A 23,858-nucleotide genomic window follows, 5' to 3' on the forward strand; every position below is an offset into this window, starting at 1 on the left:
GTGATTTGTAGTTGTCTAGATACACAGGGTTTCTACGGGACAGCATTTCAAATTACTCCCCTTTGCCTGTTTTCCATTCTCGCAGCACTGAGTAGTAAGTTAGCTTGTTCCTGGCATCATTAGCAATTCATGACTCACTGCGAAAGTGCAGGGACAGCACTACCACAGACCTAATACGATGAATATCTTATTAGGAAGAAATTAACAAATGAATTCTTGTCGATCAATAGGTGTTGAAGAGAAAATTACAACGATAGTAAAGCCTAAATAATTTATACACAATATTGATTTTTTCATTACATTAATTATTCTTTACAGCACACATAAGGAACTTGGCAAGTAAAACTTTCAAAGCAAAGAAATTTATCTGCAGTGGTATTTTCTGCCTAAGTCTGAATTTAAAAGGAAAAGAACAGCTCATGATAGTTCACAAATATTTTCAGTTTAAAAATGCATCAGATGCTGAGCGAAATAGGACAGACACCAAAGGGCAAACATAGTATGAACCCAGTTCCGGGAATATCTAGAACAGGTAACTGCATACAGATCAAAGTTAATTAGTTGTTACCAGGGGCCAGGGTGGGAGGGAGGGGGAGTTATTGCTGGAGGGTACTGACTTTCTGTTTGGGGTGATGAGAAACTTCTGGAAATAGATAGCATTGGCAGTAGCACAACACGGTGAATCTTTGAATTGTATGCTTACAAATGGTTAAAATAGAAACCTTTTTGTATATATATTTTATATTTTTTAAAAAACACATTAAATAATAAATTTTACGCTTACACACATAAGCTTCTTTATGTTGTCAGAAGATTTTAAACACAAATATTTTTATATTACTTATTGATATAAATATTGATGTCAATAGAAATATTAGAAATATGCATTAAATCCACTTCTTTTACTACATATAAGGAAAGTCTGATAACAAACTCAACGAAGCTTTGTGGGCAAGAAAACCTTCCCTGACACCTCTGTTGAGTCAATTCCAACTCATAGCCACCCTAGAGGATAGAATTGCCCCATAGAGTTTCCAAAGAGTAGCTGGTGGATTCAAACTGCCGATCTTTTGGTTAGCAGCGTGAGCTCTTAACCACTGTGCCACCAGGGCTCCAATGAGCTCTTTAAACTAAGTGGGCTTAAATCTGGTTCAATGGAGTGCATGTTCCTTACTTAGAGCTAATAACTGTCATAGTAGCAGAAAACAATGCCTGAGCAATTTTATCATGGCAAGTAACTCTCCACACAAAGACAGGGCCTGAATATGATCCTCTTGCTTACAGGACAATTGCTAACTCTAGCCATGTCATAAGATGGTGTTCCAAAGGCCAAAAAAGGTTGTATCTAAAAGGGGGCTGTGAGAGAAAAGATGAAGGTTGGTATGTTCTTCATGGCTGATACTGTTCCCAACACGAAATTCCCTCCTATGGATGAGAAAAAGAACTTAACTCATATGTACCAGTTCCAATAGATGGACTAGGTGCATATGTCATGTTGATCATTGTTTTTATCATCTATAAACTCATATGTTGAAGATAATTTTGCTCCTGGCATTTCAGTTCTTGGAATTAAAGCAGTGAATTGACGGTTCTTGCATCAAGTTTGCTCAGATACCAATTTCATTTAAATATTGTTCAGTATCTAATGTCAGGAGATCTTCAGGTTCATAACATTTTGCACAGAAGGGTGTGTGCATGTACACTTTCAGGCATATCATACTCACTCCAAATAAACATGGAAATAGTATTTCAAAGTCCCTTAAAATTAAAACTAAAAACATCTGAATAATTTCAAACAATATTTTTCTTCCTTCACCTTTTACCTTCATAAATGTTACTCTCAAGAATCTTAATGTTCTTGGAATAAAACCTATGCAGCAAAAAACACCTCATCTCATAAACATTTCTTTGCATATGACAGCCAGTTTCATAAACTACTTTGTCATGCCTTAACTAATATTTTTATATAACTTCAAATTTACAAAATGCCCAAAACAGATACAATATGAAGTGTGTGTTGTCTGCTCTGCATCACAATACAGATCTAACTGCCCAAACTGTCGCTGCCACCCACTGATTCTGGGGTACTAAGGTGACAAAATATTGGAACAAAGCATCATTCCTATTACTCAGCAAAGAGTCAGTTGTTCACGGTGACGGCTCCTTTGGTGACTGGTCCTTTCCTGCATTCAGCATTCTTCATGTGGAGACTAAAAGTCCAGACAGTATACCTGCATTACTAAAACAGAGGGTACTTACTCCCAGTTTCATTTACAGAACTGAACAGGGGCAATCCATAAAATGAATTAGAAGAAATCTCAAGCTATTTTAAGACACTGTACAAATTAGTCTCCATTTTCATCCCCCCACCTCCACAACCCCAAATCCATTCTCCACCTTTCTCTACCTTGCTGAAGCCCATGGAATGCACCAGCTAGCTCTCTTGCACTTTAGCTTCCAGGTAGAGTCAGCCGATGGAAGACAATGGAAAGAGATGGGCCGATGAGAGAAGAAAATGGTCAAGGTATGTCCTCTCTGCCTCAGCTCCATAGTTCTGGCAGTGGCTGCTTTCCTCTAAAAACTGCTCCTACAGGAATGCCCCTTCTTAGGCTTCTTCCTATCACCAAGACTGCAGCTCCCATCAGGCTCCTGCAGACACCAGAAGCTGAGAACACCTTTGACTCCCTTTCCACTAAGGCCCCATGGGGTTAACAGTTTCCCCTCGCTGCTAGCTACAAGGCTCCTCAAGGTCCCGTGTGTGTTCTCTTAGCCCTGTCCATACCTCTATTACTTCTTGTTGTTGTTGTGTGCTCTAGAGTCAATTCCGATTCACAGTAACCCCATGTGACTGAGTAGTACTGTCCCATAGGGTTTCCTAGGCTGTAATCTTTACAGGATAGATCTCCAGGTCTTTTCTCCCATAGAGCCCATGGTCCCTTCAAAATTCCAGAGTACGTCTCTGTTTACTGCCATGGACCCTGACTAATACAGCTACCAACCCTGTGAAACAGCCAAATGAAAAATGAATGTCAGCAATATTTAAATACACTAGAGCTTCCCGGGTAGCCGATCACTTCCTATAAATGCACTAATGAGACAAACCATTCCACGCAAGATAAACTCCTGCCCTCTACTTTCTTCCTTCTGATTCACTTCTTTTAAGATTTCATTCTTTACCTTGACTCCTTCCACCCTTCTTCTCTCCCTCTCTGTGGCAACCTTCTAATTTACACTCTACTCCTCCCTATCTAGTCTCTCCTTCTTGACCTGTCACCATGGCCTTCACTGTATTTTACTGATCTTACCTTCATATGTCCACACATGTATTAGGTTACTGCATGTCTTTGTTTAAAACCATATTTACTCTTCTTCCTAAGTATACGTTTTCACCTTCTAGGTAAATCTATAACATTCTGTAAGTTTCTAAGTAGAATCCACAAAATATACATGTCATCATGTTCCAGATTTACAGTTAGACATCCAGACCCTTAAATTCTTTAGAAGAAATACTCTGTAAAACCTAACAGATAAATAGAGTACACTAAGGTGGCTAGCTTTTCTATCCTCTTATGTTTATAAAGAAAAGAGAACACAGGCAAAAATAAACATACAACATTAAATGTAAGGTTCTGAAAAAAAATGGCACAGTACTTACCAATAAAAGCATGGTAAGATATTAATAATAGCAATGAACTACAAATATTTCTGTGCCTACAGGCAACTAATTCAATTTCACTGTGGAATTGCTTCATTTATGAATTTAATTGTATGTGTTTAAACATTTTTATTGCTGTCTCATTAATTTCCCATAAAAAAAAAAACAAAATGAAGAAAAGAAAGACTGAGTTATCCATTCAACAGTGTTCACTGAGTGCCAATGAGTGTCCACCGTACCCTGAGAATTAATATCTACTTCTCGATGGCACTTTTTTTTCTCTCATTTATAGCTTTTCTTTTGCATCACAGCTTGCAAGTTCCTTTTTCCATTATTGATGACGGAAGGTTCCAGATGCAAAGAGGATGGTACAGATTTACCTATTATTTCATTTTTACACAAGATGGTACACGCATATAAAGTGAGTGCCATGAGCAAATAATAATAACTAGCTCTCATACGATCACCTCACTGCGTCAGGCTCTGCTCTAAGGGTGCTGCATATGTTATTGATGCTCACCATGCCATAGTACTCTTATTGTCCCCATTTTCCAGAAAAGGGAACTGAAGTGCAGAAAAGACAACTGATTTATCCAGGGTTGAGCCAGATGACATTCAGGTAGTTTAACTTCAGAGTTAAATATGACTCTAATTGCATTCACAAAATGGACATCGGCACAAGCTTCCAGATTTTCACTGACTAATAAATTTATCATTGGTTTCTTCCAATTTCTCTTTAGAACTTTTTTCCTGACTCAGGGTCTCCTCCCATTGCTCTCCAACATCACAATATGCAGCCACTACCACCTCAACCATCTGGCTTTAACAGCAGAATCCAGAATCTACATTATACACACTTCTCTCATTCTCACGCCCCACAGCAAAGTTCCCAGCCTCTCCGTTTAGACTGATTTGATTCTAATGTGAGAATGAAAGGTGGAATTAACCCTCCCAAGAGGCAAGTTCATCTGTTTGTACCCAATGAATTTCTGCTTTGTAGTATATTGTGTCCCCTCCCCCCCCACCGCTGTGTGTCAGTTTGTCGTACTGTGGGGCTTGTGTGTTGTTGTGATGCTGGAAGCTATGCCACCGGTATTCAGATACCAGCAGGGTCACCCATGGAGGACAGGTTTCAGCTGAGCTTCCAGACTAAGACAGACTAGGAAGAAGGACCCGGCAGTCTACTTCTGAAAAGCATTAGCCAGTGAAAGCCTTATGAATAGCAGCGGAACATTGTCTGATATAGTGCTGGAAGGTGAGCCCCCCAGGTTGGAAGGCACTCAAAAGATGACTGGGGAAGAGCTGCCTCCTCAAAGTAAAGTCGACCTTAATGACGTGGATGGAGTCCAGCTTTCGGGACCTTCATTTGCTGAGGTGGCATGACTCAAAATGAGAAGAAACAGCTGCAAACATCCATTAATAATCAGAATCTGGAATGTACGAAGTATGAATCTAGGAAAATTGGAATTCATCAAAAATGAAATGGAATGCATAAACATCGATATCCTAGGCATTAATGAGCTGAAGTGGACTGGTATTGGCCATTTTGAATCGGACAATCATAGTCTACTATGCTGGGAATGACAACTGGAAAAGGAATGGTGTTGCATTCATTGTCAAAAAGAATGTTTCAAGATCTATCCTGAAGTACAACGCTGTCAGTGATAGGATAATATCCATACGCCTACAAGGAAGACCAGTTAATACGACTATTATTCAAAATTTGTGCACCAACCACTAGGGCCAAAGAGGAAGAAATTGAAGATTTTTACCAACTTCTGCTGTCTGAAATTGATCACACTTGCAATCAAGATGCATTGAAAATTACTGGTGATTGGAACGCGAAAGTTGGAAACAAGAAGGATCAGTAGTTGGAAAATATGGCCTTGGTGATAGAAACAATGCCAGAGATCGAATGATAGAGTTTTGCAAGACCAACGACTTCTTCATTGCAAATACCTTCTTTCACCAACATAAACGGCGACTATACACATGGGCCTCTCCAGATGGAACACACAAAAATCAAATTGACTACATCTGTCGAAAGAGACGATGGAAAAGCTCAGTATTATCAGCCAGAACAAGGCCAGGGGCCGACTGTGGAACCATCTACTGTTCATACGCAAGTTCAAGCTGAAACTGAAGAAAATCAGAGCAAGTCCACCAGAGCCAAAATATGACCTTGAGTATATCCCACCTGAATTCAGAGACAATCTGAAGAACAGACTTGATGCACTGAACACTAGTGACCGAAGACCAGATGAGTTGTAGAATGAAATCAAGGACATCATCCATGAAGAAAGCAAGAGGTCATTGAAAAGACAGGAAAGAAAGAAAAGACCAAGATGGATGTCAGAGAAACTTTCTTTTGAGCATCAAGCAGGTAAACCAAAAGGAAGAATTGATGAAGTAAAAGAACTGAACAGAAGATTTCAAAGCGCCTCTCGAGAAAACAAAGTATTATAATGACATGTGCAGAGAGCTGGAGGTGGAAAACCAAAAGGGAAGAAGACGCTCGGCGTTTCTCAAGCTGAAAGAACTGAAGAAAAAATTCAAGCCTCGAGTTGCAATAGCGAAGGATTCTATGGGGAAAATATTAAATGATGCAGGAAGCATCAAAAGAAGATGGAAGGAATACACAGAGTCATTATACCAAAAAGAATTAGTCAATATTCAACCATTTCAAGAGGTGGCATATGATCAGGAACCGATGGTACTGAAGGAAGAAGTCCAAGCTGCTCTGAAGGCATTGGCGAAAAACAAGGCTCCAGGAATTGATGGAATATCAATTGAGATGTTTCAACAAACAGATGCAGCGCTGGAGGCACTCACTCATCTATGCCAAGAAATATGGAAGACAGCTTCCTGGCCAACTGACTGGAAGAGATCCATATTTATGCCTATTCCCAAGAAAGGTGATCCAACCAAATGTGGAAATTATAGAACAATATCATTAATATCACACACAAGCAAAATTTTGCTGAAGATCATTCAAAAATGGCTGCAGCAGTATATCGACAGGGAACTGCCAGAAATTCAGGCCAGTTTCAGAAGAGGACGTGGAACCAGGGATATCACTGCTGATGTCAGATGGATCCTGGCTGAAAGCAGGCAATACCAGAAGGATGTTTACCTGTGTTTTATTCACTATACAAAGGCATTCAACTGTGTGGATCATAACAAATTATGAATAACATTTCCGAGAATGGGAATTTCAGAACACTTAATTGTGCTCATGAGGAACCTTTACATAGATCAAGAGGCAGTTGTTCGGACAGAACAAGGGGATACTGATTGGTTTAAAGTCAGGAAAGGTGTGCATCAGGGTTGTATTCTTTCACCATACCTATTTAATCTGTATGCTGAGCAAATAATACGAGAAGCTGGACTATATGAAGAAGAACGGGGCATCAGGATTGGAAGAAGACTCATTAACAACCTGCGTTATGCAGATGACACAACCTTGCTTGCTGAAAGTGAAGAGGACCTGAAGCACTTACAGATGAAGATCAAAGACCACAGCCTTCAGTATGGATTATGCCTCAACATAAAGAAAACAAAAATCCTCACAACTGGACCAACGAGCAACATCGTGATAAACGGAGAAAAGACTGAGGTTGTCAAGGATTTCATTTTACTTGGATCCACAATCAACACCCATGGAAGCAGCAGTCAAGAAATCAAAAGACGCATTGCATTCGGCAAATCTGCTGCAAAGGACCTCTTCAAAGCATTGAAGAGCAAAGATGTCGCCCTGAACACTAAGGTGCGCCTGACCCAAGCCATGGTATTTCAATCACATCATATGCATGTGGAAGCTGGACAATGAATAAGAAAGACTGAAGAAGAGTTGATGCTTTTGAATTGTGGTGTTGGCGAAGAATACTGAATATACCATGGACTGCCAAAAGAACGAACAAATCTGTCTTGAAGAAGTGCAGCCAGAATGCTCCTTAGAGGCAAGGATGGCGAAACTGCGTCTTACACACTTTGGACATGTTGTCAGGAGGGATCAGTCCCTGGAGAAGGACATCGTGCTTGGCAGAGTACAGGGTCAGCAGAAAAGAGGAAGACCCTCAACAAGGTGGATTGACACAGTGGCTGCAACAATGAGCTCAAGCATAACAACGATTGTAAGGATGGAGCAGGACTGCGCAGTGTTTCGTTCTGTTGTGCATAGGGTCGCTATGAGTCGGAACCGACTCAATGGCACCTAACAACAACAAGAACAAGTATATTGTCTAATAGGATAAACCTCCTAGAAGTTCCAATAAGTCTTGGCCTCTATACTTGGAGAGAAGCAGGGGAGGTGACATCTTGCTAATTATGGAAGACAACCACTAACAATTAGGATTTGCACCTGAAATAACAGAGCCAGGATACACAATATTTGTTAATTCCATCTTTTAAAGGACCACAATCTCATCAAATCATGCTGGCATTTTTGAAAGGTAATCTAACACACAATATTTTAAGCTGATATTAATTGAGCTTCTTCTATAGATCAACCGCTGTGCAAGGCATTTAACACATTAAAAAAAAAATTTTTTTTTTTTTTTTTTTTTTTTTTTACTAAGCAACTGAATTTGCCAGAGGGAGATATAACAAATAACATTGTCTAAGTTAACAAAAAAAAAAAAATTTATTTTTTTAAGCTAACAAATGTTTAGTATATTTCCTAATACATAGTTAAATGTTTAGCTATGATTTAAACAAAGCTATATTAGCCAATTAAAACCAACAGAAGGTATACATGATATCCACTACTTAACAAACTCAAAAACAAGATAACTGATTACTATAAAATATTAATTTGTGTACCCCGTTTAATTGTTTTCATACTGAACCTGTTTCTTAGTCCCATAATTTATTTTGTAACTTTTAAAATCACATTAGGATGTGCCAGTCTCATTTAAACCTGTTTAATTCATTATCAAGCATAAATAACATTCAAATGCCATAAGCTTGTGATTGTCCTTAGTCTTGCAAGATGAGATGATAATAACTAGCTTTTGGGAATAATAATACAAAAATCTAAGATTAAGCAAATCCACATTGTTGGTGCCTAAATTTACCTAACTTCCAATTAGTGGCTGGACATTTCTATTTCTCTAAAACCAACCCAATCAAAAACCCCAAGGAAATAAGAAAGAAAACAGGCATAAAAATAAATCATCTATTACCATTTACTACTTCCAGTTTATATCTGCACAACTAAAAAACCAGAATGAGTTCGTTTTAACCTCTTTCTGGTTTATAGCAAATATTGGTGGTTTAAACCAAAAACAATACTTTAAGAGACTCCATAACGAACATCTAAGTGGGTATGACATATAGACAGAACAATCTCTTATCTCCTTTGTTTTACACTGCACATAAACTTGTGATAAAAATTAACCTTCTCTGCAGTTCAACATTTCTAATTAGAAGCGACATCAAAGAGATTAGTACACTTTAGAAAGCAGAACAAGCCATAATATTCTAACTAGTCTTTGAAACAGAGCTCTGCAGCCTCCTTACATCTTTCACCTGCAGTCTAAAGGAAAAGCAATAACCAATGTTTCAAAGTGGTTATGGTTTTTTGTGGCAAGTCGTGTTACCTTTTCTCATCTTACCTTTTTGTACTTATTAAGAAGCAGGCCATCTAGTACAAAGGACATATTTATTGCATTTGGCCCTGAACGTGTAAAATGGTTACTCTGTACATTCCATACCATCTGACTGCGCTTTACCAAAAGTTTTCTGTCGAAGTACTTACAAAACGCTCGAGAAGTGGCTCATTTATAATATTCTCTCTCCCTCTCTTTCTCTATCCCTCTCTCTGTCTCTGTCTCTCTTTCTCTCCCCCTCCCTCCCTTCTTCCCTCCTTCTCTCTCTCTCCCTCTCCCCACCCCTCCACCATGGGGCAAGAACGGGGAAAAGGAAGATATCCTGAACCCAGCTTAGATTGGAACTATAAAACCTTAAAATAAAAGGGCATCCAGGCCAAGTCCTTCCCCAGGAAGACATTCCTTTTACAGAATCAGTGGTTAACCACCACTCCTAAAGTTTTCACTGCTGGAGAGCACATCACTTTACAAAAGAGTTCATTCTAATTTTGGACAGTTATAAATTTTATGAAGTTCTTTCTTACACTGAGTTGAAATCCTTATCCTGTAATTTCTATCTCATGCATCCTAGTTCTATCTTTTAGGGCAATGCAAATCAAGTTTCCTTCACCCTCCATATCTTCTTCTTTTGAGTATTTAAAGGCAACTGTTAGTGTTCGCCTTAATTTTCCCATCTCCATATTTAGTATTAGCAGTTCCTTCAATTATTTCTCATACAACATTGTTTCCAGATGCTGCAAGTAAGTTGGAGTTGGAGTTTACTTAAAAATTCTCCTAAATGGAATGCAAAGAAGAGATCAAGCATTCGTTTATTTCTCGTTTACTTCTCATTTATTTTATCTGTGTAATTAACACAACTGCAGAGACTTTCCAGAACCCAATGGCTCACCCAAGAGCTGTATCTGTGCTAGTGTCCCTTCTGATAACTGACCTCTCTTGTACACACAGACACACACACCATGGGGGTGGTTCTGGATACAATGTGGGTCAGGGAACCTCGTCTCTGTGCCCACATCATTGGCTGAAGGGGTAGACACAAGTTCCAAGATGGACTAATCAAGGTCATTCCCCAAATTTCAAACTAAGAGCTCAGAGAAGGTCTGTTCTCCTCTCAGTTTATGAAGCTATTACATGTGAAGGCCATTTTCCCATTTTATGGAATGAGCCAATTTGATAGAAGGAATGTGGAAGAGAGACCCCAAATCTCTAGTTCCAGTCATTCTTGAAACCATTTCTACTCACACCTTCCCTGTTGTCTGGTTATGTAAGTCAATACATAATCCCTCTGGGTGAACTGAGTTTAAGTTACATTAATACCACCTGCAGCAGAGAGGGCCATACATAATATAATATCCACAAAATTCCCACTACTGTAACAGAACCAATGGAATAAGGATCATAACAGAAAAAAACTGTCATCCCACCATACAAAAGGATATGGATGGAGTCTCTTTCCAGTATTACTTAAGAATGGGAGTGATATTTACCAAAGAAGAATAAGATCTATCTCCCCTAACTGCCTAAGTTCCATAGCTGACACTGTTTGTTAAAAACCATATTCTCTCACAGATACCTGGCACATAGCAGATGCTTAAGCCATTCCCTGCTATACTTTTCAAAGTAAACAGAAGAAATAGTAGACACAACATTGAATATAAGATAATAAAATGAAGACACTAATTTGCTGGGAAATGTTAGACATATCGTTTTGCATCTTTAGGGTTCAGATTCCCCCTTTGCCATGTAAGATGATGTCTTAGTTATCTAGCACTGCTATAACAGAAATACCACAAGTGGATGGCTTTACCAAAAGCAGTTTATTCTCTCACAGTCCAGTAGGCTAGAAGTCCAAATTCAGGGCGCTGGCTCCAGGGCAAGGCTTTCACTCTCTGTCAGCCTTGGAGGAATGTCCTTGTCATCAGTCTTCTCTTGGTCTGGGAGCATCTCAGCGCAAGAACCTCAGATCCAAAGGACACTTTCTGCTCCCAGCACTGCTTTCTTGGTCATATGAGGTCCCTCTCTCTGCTCACTTCTCTTTCCTTTTAACTCTTGTAAGATAAAAGATGGTGCAGGCAGGCAACATAAACCAGAGACTACATCAGCCTGAGACTGGAGGAGCTAGATGGTGCCTGGCTACAACCAATGACTTCCCTGACACGGAACACAACAGAGAATCCCTGATGGAGCAGAAGAACAGTGGAATACAGACCTCAAATTCTCTAAAAAGACCAGACTTAATGGTCTGACTGAGACTAGAGAGACCCTGGAGGTAATGGTCCCCAGACCTTCTGTTAGCCTAAGACTGGAACCATTCCCCAAAACAATTTTTCAGACAGGGATTGGACTGGACTATAAGATTTTTTTTTTATATAAGACAGAAAATGATACTGGTGAAGAGTGAGCTTCTTGGTTCAAGTAGACACATGAGACTATGTGGGCAGTTCCTTTCTGGAGGCAAAATGAGAAGGCAGAGGGGGGACAGGAGCCAGCTGAATGGACGTGGGGAATACAGGGTGGAGAGGAGTGTGCTGTCTCATTAGGGGAAGAGCAACCAGGAGTACATAAAAAAAATATAGCAAGATGTATATAAGTTTCTGTATGAGAGACCGACTTGATTTGTAAACTTTCACTTAAAGCACAATAAAATAAATAAATAAACCCCCCTCCCAAAAAAACCACACTTGCAAAGCTAAAAAAAATTTTAAATAAAAAAAGTGGTACAGGTCACACCCCCAGGGACACTCCCTTTACATTGGATCAGGGATTTGACAGGAGCAAGGGTGTTGCATCCCACCCTAATCCTCTTCAACATAGTCCAATCTTGTCTCATTAACCACAGGCAAGATTAGGCTTTAGAACATACAGGAAAATTACAATCATGAAGTGGAGGACAACCACACAATACTGGGAATGATAGCCTAACTAAGTTGACACAAATTTTGGGGGGACACAATTCAATCCATGACAAGTGATAAGACTAGGTTATTATTATTATTAGGTCTCTTTTCAGTCATAAAATGCTATGATTCTATCCATACTCAACAAAAGTAGAGAGGAGCCTTCTAAAGATCTGTGCATGCAGATAAATGGGGAAAACATACAGTAATAAAGAACGAAAAACATAAAGATAGTAGAAAAGGATAATCTACCAAAAAAATAATTTGAAGAAAGCAAAATAAAAACAATGGGACAAAATTATCCGTAACATGATAAAAGAGGTCATTCAGATGTTCCATCTTCCTATTAACCGCTCCGGGATTACTGTGGTCAGAAATGCTCTGTGGACTGGATCCAAAGTCCAGCCCTGGAGCCCTGCACCTTCCTGGACTCATATAACCATACCATGTGTCAAGGATTGAATTATGTCCCCCCAAAAATGTGTGTATCAACTTAGGCCATGATTCCCAGTATTGTGTGCTTGTCCTTCATATTGTGATTGTAATGTTATATTAAAGAGGATTAGGGTAGGATTGTAACACCCTTACCAGGTCACATCCCTGATCCAATACAAACGGAGTTTCCTGGGGTGTGGCCTGCACCACCTTTTATCTCTTAAAAAATAAAAGGAAAGGGAAGGAAGCAGAGAGTTGGGAACCCCATACCACCAAGAAAGCAGCACCAGGAGCAGAGCGCATCCTTTGGACCTTAGGTTCCTGTGTTGAGATGCTCCCAGACCAAGGGAAGACTGATGTCAAGGACCTTCCTCCAGAGCCGACAGATACAGAAAGCCTTCCCCTGGGGCTGATGCCCTGAATTTGGACTTTCAGCCTTCTGGACTGTGAGAGAATAAATTTCTCTTTGTTAAAGCCATCCACTTGTGGTATTTCTGTTATAGCAGCACTAAATGACTAAAACACAATGGTTCCCTCAACTCCACCTAGCATCTGTTTCAGAATTGGCTTCCAACTTCTGCCTTTGGCCTGAATGCTCCTATCTCCTCTCTCACCATTCCAGGTAGCTTTCCTTATTACCAACAGAATATGTAACCAGTGATATTACCTGTTCTCCCATCCCTGTTCCCCATGCTGCCCTCTGCAGTAAGGTTCACGGTTTTCAATTTATTGCTTAAATTTGGAACTTAGAATACTCTGTTAGTATAAATAACCATAAAATGGCATCTCTATAAATTAAGGTGGCTCATTTGCACTGAGCTACTTTTTTTTACCCTAAGAGACCAACGTCGGATCCTTTCATGACAGAAGGCCTTGATTAGAGAAAATGGTATTATTACAATTGACAACACTGTGTGGTTTTTAAGTATTACTATATAACCCACAGTCCATTCCGATAAGTATTACTCTTAACCAGCATATATACTCTGCTAAGCATTCTACATGCACATTTAGTTCTCACAATACCCCTATGAGGGTGGTACTAATTATCTACATCTTAAAGATGAAAAATCTGAGACTCAGAAAGAGTAACTTATTCCTGGTGACACAGTTAGCAAGTATAAGACCCAGATCTGTCTGACTCCAGAATCCTTGCTCTTACCCATTAAGTGATCCACAGGGCTATTGATCCCTGAGAGAAATGGGGAGTGGGTGGCATGGGGGCCAAAAGCAGAAGAGACGAGGAACTAAAATCAACATGATCTACTTCACCATTTTGCTTAAAGTCAGCCCTGTTTCAAGTAGAACCTTGCTCCCATTATGTAGCAATAGATTATCTGCCATTTTGCATTGTGGAAATGTATCCTCCCTTATCCAGGCTACTCTAGTTGACTGTAGAGTGCTATACACAGACATTACAACGACAGACAACTAATTCAATCTTCTCTGCTAGGAAGATGCTACTGTTAACATCTCTTCAACTTTATTTATGTGGCTTTTGATGAAGAGTATCTCATATAAGCCACAACTATTCCTTCCTACAGTATCTAAAGAAGAAACTAACCCAGAATTATTGGGAAGGGAAAAGTGAGCAACGAGGAAAGGAAAAAGAATTATAAAATGCAATGCAAAAAATCCTACCACAAAAATTTTTAAAAAAAAAATAAGCAAATTGGTGCAGGGTGATTATCTGATAACTCGTGATTCAAGACGAAATGAATGTTCACGGCCTATAAACAAAGAAAATAGTTTGTGCAATAGAAACCATATGTTTAAATAGCCAATACAGAATTTCTCTAGGCCACAAAGTAGAGAGATACTGAATATTTCCTGTAGAAGTGAATCCTTACTTCTTGTAATTTACGCAGGGTCTGGAGCAGCCGCAGCAGCTAATTTCATCGCTAAGAACAATCCAATTATTTTTAGAATCCATGTCCTACTCTAATTCCTCCAAAAACTTCATCTATTCACTAAGACTTATATGTACACTGGTAGAAAATAATGCTGACCGCCCCCCCACCAAAGAGTCATTAAAAGTTCCTATGTAATAATCGATGTTGCCAGTCTTTAACAGAAGGCGAGACGCAGACTGGCAAACTCTTTGAGGTCATTCAGCGATTAATATGTAAAAGTCTAAATACAAAGAGTACAATATTGAATGAAATATAGCATTGATTGTCTTTTATGTGTCAGGAAGTTGGGAAGTTATACTTAATTGTAAAACTAAGTTTTAAGCTAAAATAGAGTGACAGAATCTAAAATCATACATCATTACAAATCTTTAAAAGTAAAAGATCTTTAAAATATATTAAAGAAGGAACCTAAGACCTTCATTCCAACCCTAATCACTTTCTTAATCTAACCAATTTCTATTAAGCAGTAAAAGGAGCAGAGGAGAAATAAAGTATTTGAAAAACTGCCAGAGTAAAAACACCCCATAATGAAATTTTGCTCACTCTTGGAGAAACAAAGTAGAATGAGGTGCTTCAGCAGTGGTGAATTCTAGAACCTGGTAGCTTCCAGTAAATGCAGCTTTTCCATAATGCCAAATGCAAAAGCCGTCTGACATCAACATACTGAGCTGCAGTTTTTAAGTTCCTATTTCCTTGCACCAAATTGTTCAAAATCTTTGAGATCAAAACCTTGATAAACTAGTGTTCCAAGCTTTTAATATTTTAGTCCCTCGAGTGAGCATGTCAGATTAATTTTCAAATTGTAAGGGGCAGGAAGAACATTCAACCAAATTCCGAAGCCCCTGTCTCTCTCAAAGGATATTAATAATATAAGCAGTTTGATTGGCTATTAAGAGTTCAAACTTCCCTAATTCTTGGCATATTACTATTTAAAAAAAAAAGGGGGGGGAGGAGGAGAAAAGCGTTCCAGGTTTAAAGAAAGGAATCTTGCTTATTATATTTTTGTATCCACTCAGCATTTAGCACACTGCCAGGCACACAGTAGGCCCTTCATAGACACTTCTGGAATGAGTTGATGGAATGGCCTACAGGGAGAATGGAAACCTTGCTGAGAAAATCAACAGTCAGAATCCCATCACTGCTGGGCAACAAAGACCATCTCCAGAATTAGGGTTATAGAGATAGGGCAGGAATCTGAACATGTATCTTCAAGGCTGCATCAAGAGGATTGCTTCCTGAGCTGGCGGGCAGCCAGCTAAGAGCCACACTTACCAGGGGATTATACTGGTCTCTAACTTCACCGTGCCTGGAGAATGCCTGCCCTGCCTTCTACACCGAACTCCACCTGCCTGTCACCAGCCATCGGGCTCGGCTCCGAGTGTTGGGTTTCCACTCACAAAACTTAAGTACTAGATTCGACTTCGCAGGACTAACCCAGACCCTCCTCCCTGGGGTTTTGGAAGGTCAGTCTGGAGGGAAGCAACGCCGTGCTAGGCACCGGGAAGGAAACCCACGACAGCTGTGGACACCTTTGAAGGTGAAGGGGGTGGCGGGAAGCAGCGGGGGCTGGGGGAAGGGGAGCGAGTTCAAGACCACAGCACTATCCAGAGGCTGCTCATCCCTCTCTCCAACCTTCAGCCCCAACGGCTGAAGAAGTCGGGGAACCACGCGCACGCCCTGGGAGCGCGGCGCCGCCCGGGGTCGGCACTCAGGGGAGAGGGGCGGGGAGGTGGCAGGAAGCGAGAAGAGGCAGGAAACAGTACCTGGTGTGGCTGTGGTTGCGGGGACAGTCCTTCTTCTCCATGATGGCCGGCACGCAGTTGGTGAGCTCTGTCCAGTCGGCGTGCAGCCCGCAGCTCCAGCCGGTGGAGAAGCGGGAGAAGAGCCACGTCTCCTTCTTGCCCGGCCGGTGGCAGGTGCACTTCTTCTGGCCCGCCTTGCAGCTACACGGCTGCTCCAGCCGGATGTTCTTCACCAGGTGCCGGCCGAACGTGGTGCCCCCGGTCTTCTGGATGTGCAGGAACACGATCACGTCGCGCCCTTTGATGTTGAAATCCACGAAGCGCGTCAGGTCCTTCAGGGTGAAGTTGAAGCGCGGCACGAAGCGAGGCAGGGAGCCGTTCTCGGGGGCCTCGGAGTCCGGCTCCTCGTCCTCCCCCTCCGCCTCGTCCTCCTCCAGGTCCCCCGGCTCCTCCTCCTCCTCCTCGGGTGCCACGGCCCCCCGAGGCCCCTCGGGCGGCCCCCGGGGCGGCGGGGGCAGCTGGGGTCGCCGCTCCCACTCCTCGGGCGGCGCTTGCGCCCGGCGGGCGGCGCTCGGAGCGGCGGCAGCGGCTGGCGGCCCGGCCTCCCCCGCGCGGAGCTGCTCCCCGAAGTTGGTGCACGAGCTGGTGCAGGAGGGGGACACGTACTGGTACATGATGACCACGAAGAGGAGAGTGAGCACCGGCGTCAGCAGCCACTTGTTGAACCTTTCATCCATGGTCCCGCTCTCAGGCCGGCAGGCGAAGCGGCGGCGGCAGCGGCGCGGACGGGCGCCCGCTCGGAAGTTTCGGGGACTCCGGGGCGCGGCTCGGAGCCCGCCGCTCCTCCATGCCCCTGACGCCGAGAAGTGCGGCTGGCTGGCGGCCCCGCGGCACTCCGGGGCTGGCACAGCCGGGGCCTGCGAGGGGAGGCGGGGAGGCGGGCGCGGAGGCGCGCGGCTGCGGCTGCGGCTGCGGCGTGGGGCGCCCTGCGCTCCCGGGGCGCCCGGTTCTGGCCGCTCTGTGCTCCCGCCTGGGCGCGGCGCGGCGCTCTCAGGCGACTCAGAGCATCCCGCCGCCGGCTCTCAGGCGCGGGGGAGCGGGGCCCGGGTCCTGGACCTGCCCCGGGCAGCCGAGAACCCGAGCGTCTGCGGGCGCGAGCGCGGGGACTTCATGAGGCTCGCCAAGGCGCGGGAGAAGGGCGAAAGCGCGAGCGCGGCCCCTCTGCCCCGGCCGGCCGCGGGCACCGCGCCCCGCACGCGCGCCCGGCGCCTTTGCCCGCAGACCCGGAGACGCTGGGCTCCGGAGCCGCGAGGGCAAGTTTGCAGAGCGGCCCCCGCAGCGGGAGCGGGTGAGGCGCCTCTGCGGAGCCGCCTCTCCCGAAGAGTCGCACTGCTGCTCCGGGTCTGTCCGCTCAGGCACAGGCACGCAGACACACTCGCACACACAGGCTGGCACCGCCACAACCCGCCAGCCGGTGTGACAGGAGCCCAGCTACCCGCAGCAAAAACCTGCCCTAGGTACGGAGCATGCGCCAAATCCTTCACCAGCCCCGGAGGAGTTTCCAGGGGAGGAGTCCGCTGCTCCGCGGGGCTTGAGGAGGCAGCTGGGGGTGGGAATCCCTTCAGCCAAGAGCAAGGAGAGATTTGGGGTAAAGGAAAAGGTGGAGTGTGAAGAGGCTGGGTATGAGTCGGAATCGACTGGACGGCGCACAACAACAACAAAGAAGCCAGGAGGAGACAGTCGCTGGCGCTGATCCGAGACCTCTAAACAGGCAGGTTTCTCCGTATGAGAGTGGATAGAAGCCTGGCCCGCCTTATTTGCAGAGGTGACACCTGCACGCTGCCGCCGGGAGATCTAGACCAGATTCTACGTGGGTTGGCTGATCCCTCCTCTGCAGGGGAAATGGCTCCACACTGCTTTTAATTTCTACCCAAGACATTTTGACTGGCGCTCAAGTTTTTTGTTTTTGTTTTTTTCAGTCCTTTCTTAACTACAAACTTGATGTGTCCAACTCTACAACTTTATTCAGCCAGCATCCACCCGCCAAGTATCCATTAAGCGCCTACTGTGTGTCAGGCTATTTAATGCACACATCTTTCAGCACTAGACAGACCAACCCACAAACCTACTTTGTTTAGAAGGTAAGAGGAGTTTGGAGGTCACTTCCTAAAATTAATTCTACTAATATTCGCTGAGCCCTTAAACACGCAGGACTCCCTCGCTGTCCTCAATGTGGAAGATCTACATATATCTGTTTGACAGAAGTTCAACAAGCTCCTGCTTATGTGCAGATGTTTTTGAAAACTCGATAGCATCTAAATTTTGCATTTACCTGAGAACCAAATATCTGTTTAATAACAATCTCTGTTTTTCACATAATAGATGTTTCATCAAATTGGAGTTAACTGCCCCTCTACAATCCCTGAACTTGATTGACCCATTTTCCAAGTGGAGGGTGGCAGTATGTTGAGAAGAATGCAGTGTGAGTCCCTGGCCCAGGCCAACATGTCCTCCTGGCTGCCCTACCAGTCCTAGTTCACCACACCTTGAATCCCATGCATTCATAGCAACCAACCTCCTCACCTGAGGGCTCTGTGGATCCATGCAGTACGTACGGGTCTCTTCTGAGACACTGTACTGTCTTTTTCCTGTGTCAGACTGTCCATTTTGCAGCCATCAGTTGAGATCTGGGTTTCTTCCGGGGATGCTCGATTCTGCCCCTAGAGAGTTATTTTTATTGTTCTAGACAAATGGGATTCTTCTCAACAACGCTTCCCCCCTTTGCTTCCTTTCCTGTTTTCAGCTCTATAAACAACCACAGAAGTGTGCCCTTCCTCATCCCTTTTTCAGCTGATATTGTTGGAAAGGTGTGGAGTAAGATGAATGAGCTTCTTTAAAGCTTATTTGATCCTATTTCCCTCTCTCTCTCTCAAGTTTAAAATCCTATTAATGCCATGGCACTACTTTCCAAAGCAAGAAATTGTAATAGAACAAAAGAAAAGAAAATGATAAAACCCAACAATTATTTTCTGAACACACCTGGTAAATTGTGTTACTTATTTAAAAAATAAAAAAAACAACTTTGCCCTAGCCAAGTATACCTTTTTATATTACCTAATTTGAGAAGTTTCTCATTTTCTATAAAATCGAGTGATAATTGCATGAATACATATAACCTTGTTAACTACTCAAATAGATAACCTTGGTGCTAGTGGTAATAGCACTATATTGGAATGTGCTTTCCTGGCCATTATCTCGTTTTTTCCTCAAAATAACACTCTAAGGAGATAGGACAAGTATAGTATCCCATTTCAGAGATGAGGAAACTAAACCAAGGAAAGCTAGGTGAAAGCAGAGCCAAGATTAGAAACCACTAACATCCCTGAAGTGTATTCAGATCACAAATCCAATGGACATCAAAACCAGACCCCATAATTTCCTCTCTCTCCTCTCTTGAAAACCCTTTTAGTAAAGAGGCAGGATGGAATCTCAACAGAACAATTAAATGGTTTCCCCTCCCCCCGGCTTTCTAGGCAAAGCTGAGCAATCTCTGCTTCCTGCAGTATTTACGCACCTCATCTGTGGGCTTTCAGATAAACAATAGTAACCTTAAGATAATCCTCTCATTTTTAGAAGACAAATTAGTAGAATTTCAGGAGAAAAAATTATAATAAATAAGTATAACAACTATGTTGCTAACAAAATGTGCGTTTCAGTAAGTAAATGCACCTTTAGCCCTTTTCAAAGAATATGATCCCAGATGATCAATTTTTGCTTCCAGTAAAATATCTGATGGATTTACATCATTTCCTTGAGGTGGCCACAAAGAAAGCCATGTGTAGAATGAAGGCGGTTACACAGGTAAGTCAGCCATGCCCTCAATCATGCGTTTGTAACAATGGGTAACTTTGGTCGTATAAACACCCTCTGCCCCAGCTGTGGGGTCCCTATTACAGTTGTGGAACTTGGTGTGAACCTAATCAAAGCTCTTAAGTCAACACAATAAATAAGCTCCCTTATCTACAAGGGCAGACCTCACACTCAGGCGAAAATGAAACTTCCTAAAATTGAATGCTATCCAGGTAAAAAGGAAAACCACATTTGCATTCAGTCTACTCCAGTTACTCCAGGATGACACCAGCTGGCAATTGTTTCTGGCTAACAGACTGCAGCTACTATGATTCCTACACAAATTATTAAAATAATAAAAACAATGTTTTCAAGGAGCTTTCTTCCGTTTCCTTTGCCAGTCTAGCATCAGGCCTAACGCTACCTGTGAAGCAATTTGTTCACCTAATTTTATGCCTTAATAAGCTTTACAACAATTATTTTCTTGCCTGATTCTTTCTCTGCCTTAACTTTAATACTCTTCCTCCCTGTTTTTCTCAAATATTCTCAAACCTGTTAACAACATTGCACTCTCCCAGGATTCAAACTTTTGATTAGAACAGTCCCCATTTAATCAAGTTCAATTGGGAGATAAAATTGCATCTCAACATCTCCATTTTCCCTTAGGTGCCAGAAACTGCCTTTGAGAATGTTGAGGAAACCCAGGAGAGAATAACAACCCAAACAATCACAGAGAGTGGTTTTAGATCCCCTACATTTGCACACAGGGATGTATAGATATGAATGACCTTCAATAGAGATGAAAAACGAAATAGATTATGTAAGTCACTGGTGGCATGCGTCTCTCTTTCAAGAACAGAAAGTGCTCTGAAACACTGAAATGCCTTTTCTTTCCATTTTTGTAGACAAACCAATAAGTAAAAAAAAAAAAAAAAACTAGAGTAAGAAGTATTACTAATAACCAGAAAAACTGTAGTTTTCTTTTTCTGGATGAAGTTAAGCAGAATAGTTTGTGTAGACAGAGCAAACTGCAGAAAGAATGGTGACATATGTTTCCTGAATTCCAGTTTACTACATGATTGTAACTTTGGGGTGACCATGACTCCACGTACTGCTTACCATAAAGTTCTGTTAATATGAACACTTCATTCTTTGCTTTATTATATAACAGAACACATCCACCATAGATAATTTCCTTTGAGTGATGAATGGAAACTCTGCCATCTGAATGCTTAATGTGTTCATTAACTCAGAATAGTGTAAGGACCCCCACGCCTCTCTCAGTTTGTCGACCCCCACGCCTCTCTCAGTTTGTCATATTGCGGGAGCATGTGTATTGCTGCGATGCCGGAAGCTATGCCACCAGTGTTCAAATACGAGCAGGGTCACCAAGGGAGGACAGGTTTCAGCTGAGCTTCCAGACTAAGACAGACTAGGAAAAAGAAGCAGGCAGTCTACTTCTAAAAAGTATTAGCCAGTGAAAACCTTGTGAATAGCAGCAGAACATTGCCTGATATAGTGCTGGAAGATGAGCCCCCCAGGTTGGAAGGCACTCAAAATATGACTGAGAAAGAGCTGCCTCCTCAAAGTAGAGCTGACCTTAATGACATAGATGGAGTCAAGCTTTCCAGATCTTCGTTTGCTGATGTGGCACAACTCAAAATGAGAAGAAACAGCTGCAAACATCCACTAATAATTGGAACCTGGAATGTACTACGTATGAATCTAGGAATATTGGAAATCAACAGAAATGAAATAGAACACATAAAGATCAATATCCTAGGCATTAGTGAGCTGAAATGGATTGATATGGGTCATTTTGAATCAGACAATCATATAGTCTACTATGCTGGGAATGACAACTTGAAGAAGAATGACATTGCATTCGTGGTCAAAAAGAACATTTCAAGACCTATCCTGAAGTACAATGTTGTCAGGATAGGATAATATCTATACATCTACAAGGAAGACCAGTTAATATGAGTATTATTCAAATTTACACACCAAACACTAAACTGAATATTTTTACAAGCTTCTGCAGTCTGAAATTGATTGAACATGCAATCAGAAGGCACTGATAATTACTAGTGATTGGAATGCTAAACCTGAAAACACAGAAGACGGATCAGTAGTAGGAAAATATGACCTCGGTGATAGAAATAATGCTGGAGATCATGTGATTGAATTTTGCAAGACCAATGACTTCTTCATTGTAAATATCTTTTTCACCAACACGAATGGCTACTATACACATGGATCTCGCCAGATGAAATACACAGGAATCAAATCTACTGTATCTGTGGAAAGAGATCACAGAAAAGCTCAATATCATCAGTCAGAACAAGGCCAGGAGCCAACTGCACATCAGACCTTCAATTACTCATATGTAAGTTCAAGGTGAAACTGAAGAAAATTAGAATAAGTCTACTAGAGCCAAAGTATGACCTTGAGTATTTCCCACCTGAATTTAGAGACCATCTCAGGAATAGATTTGATACATTGAACACCGATGACCAAAGACCAGGTGAGTTGTGGAATGACATCAAGGACATCATACACGAAGAAAGCAAGAGGTCGTTAAAAAGACAGGAAAGAAAGAAAACACCAAAAGGTATGTCAGAAGAGACTCCGAAACTTACTCTTGAATGTCAAGTAGCTAAAATATGAGGAAAAAATGATGAAGTAAAAGAGCTGAACAGAAGATTTCAACGGGCAGTTTAAGAAGACAAATTGAAGTATTATGATGACATGTGCAAAGATCTGGTGATACAAAACCAAAAGGGAAGAACACACTCTGCATTTCTCAAGCTGAAAGACCTAAAGAAAAAAATTCAAGCCTCGAGTTGCAATACTGAAGGATTCTATGGGGAAAATATTAAATGACTCTGGAGGCATTAAAAGAAAATGGAAGGAATACACAGAGTCACTATACCAGAAAAGAATTGGTCAATGTCCAAACATTTCAGGAGGTAACATATTCAGGAACCCGTGGTGCTGAAGGCATTGGTGAAAATTTGATGGAATACCAGTTGAGATGTTTCAACAAATGGATGCAGCGCTGGAAGTGCTCACTCATCTATGCCAAGAAATTTGAAAGACACCTACCTGGCCAACGAACTGGAAGAGATCCATATTTATGCCTATGCCAAAGAAAAGTGATCCAACTGAATGTGGAAATTATCGAAAAATATCATAAACATCACATGCAAGCAAAATTTTGTTGAAGATCATTCAAAAGCAGCTGCAGCAGTATATCAACAGGGAACTGTCAGAAATTCAAGCTGGATTTGAAAGAGGACATGGAACCAGGGATATCATTGCTGATGCCAGATGGATCCTGGCTGAAAGCAGAGAATACCGGAAGGATGTTTACCTGTGTTTTATTGACTACGCAAAGGCATTCGACTGTGTGGATCATAACAAATTATGGATAACGTTTCAGAGAATGGGAATTCCGAAACAACTGTGCTAATAAGGAATCTGTACATGGATCAAGATGCAGTTGTTCAAACAGAACAAGGGGAAACTGCATGGTTTAAAGTCAGGAAAGTTGTGCATCAGGGTTGTATTCTTTCACCACGCCTATTCGATCTGTATGCTGAGCAAATAATACAAGAAGCTGGACTATATGAAGAAGAGCAGGGCATCAGGATTAGAGAAAGACTCATTAACAACCTGCATTATGCAGGTGACACAACCTTGCTTACTGAAGGTGAAGAAGACTTGAAGCACTTACTGATAAAGATCAAAGACCACAG

General features: G+C 42.1%; 1 protein-coding gene across 1 annotated transcript in view; it reads right to left on the bottom strand.

Moving 5' to 3' along the window:
* Positions 1-16,988, bottom strand: part of HS6ST3 (heparan sulfate 6-O-sulfotransferase 3) — an 854,579-nt gene extending 837,591 nt beyond the window's left edge. The window contains exon 1 of the mRNA XM_003409643.3: positions 16,273-16,988. Within this exon, the coding sequence (XP_003409691.2) occupies positions 16,273-16,988 (716 nt within the window). The remainder of the gene's footprint in view (positions 1-16,272) is intronic.
* Positions 16,989-23,858: the final 6,870 nt, after the last annotated feature.

Source organism: Loxodonta africana, chromosome 17, assembly GCF_030014295.1.
Source record: "Loxodonta africana isolate mLoxAfr1 chromosome 17, mLoxAfr1.hap2, whole genome shotgun sequence".
Classification (NCBI taxonomy): domain Eukaryota; kingdom Metazoa; phylum Chordata; class Mammalia; order Proboscidea; family Elephantidae; genus Loxodonta; species Loxodonta africana.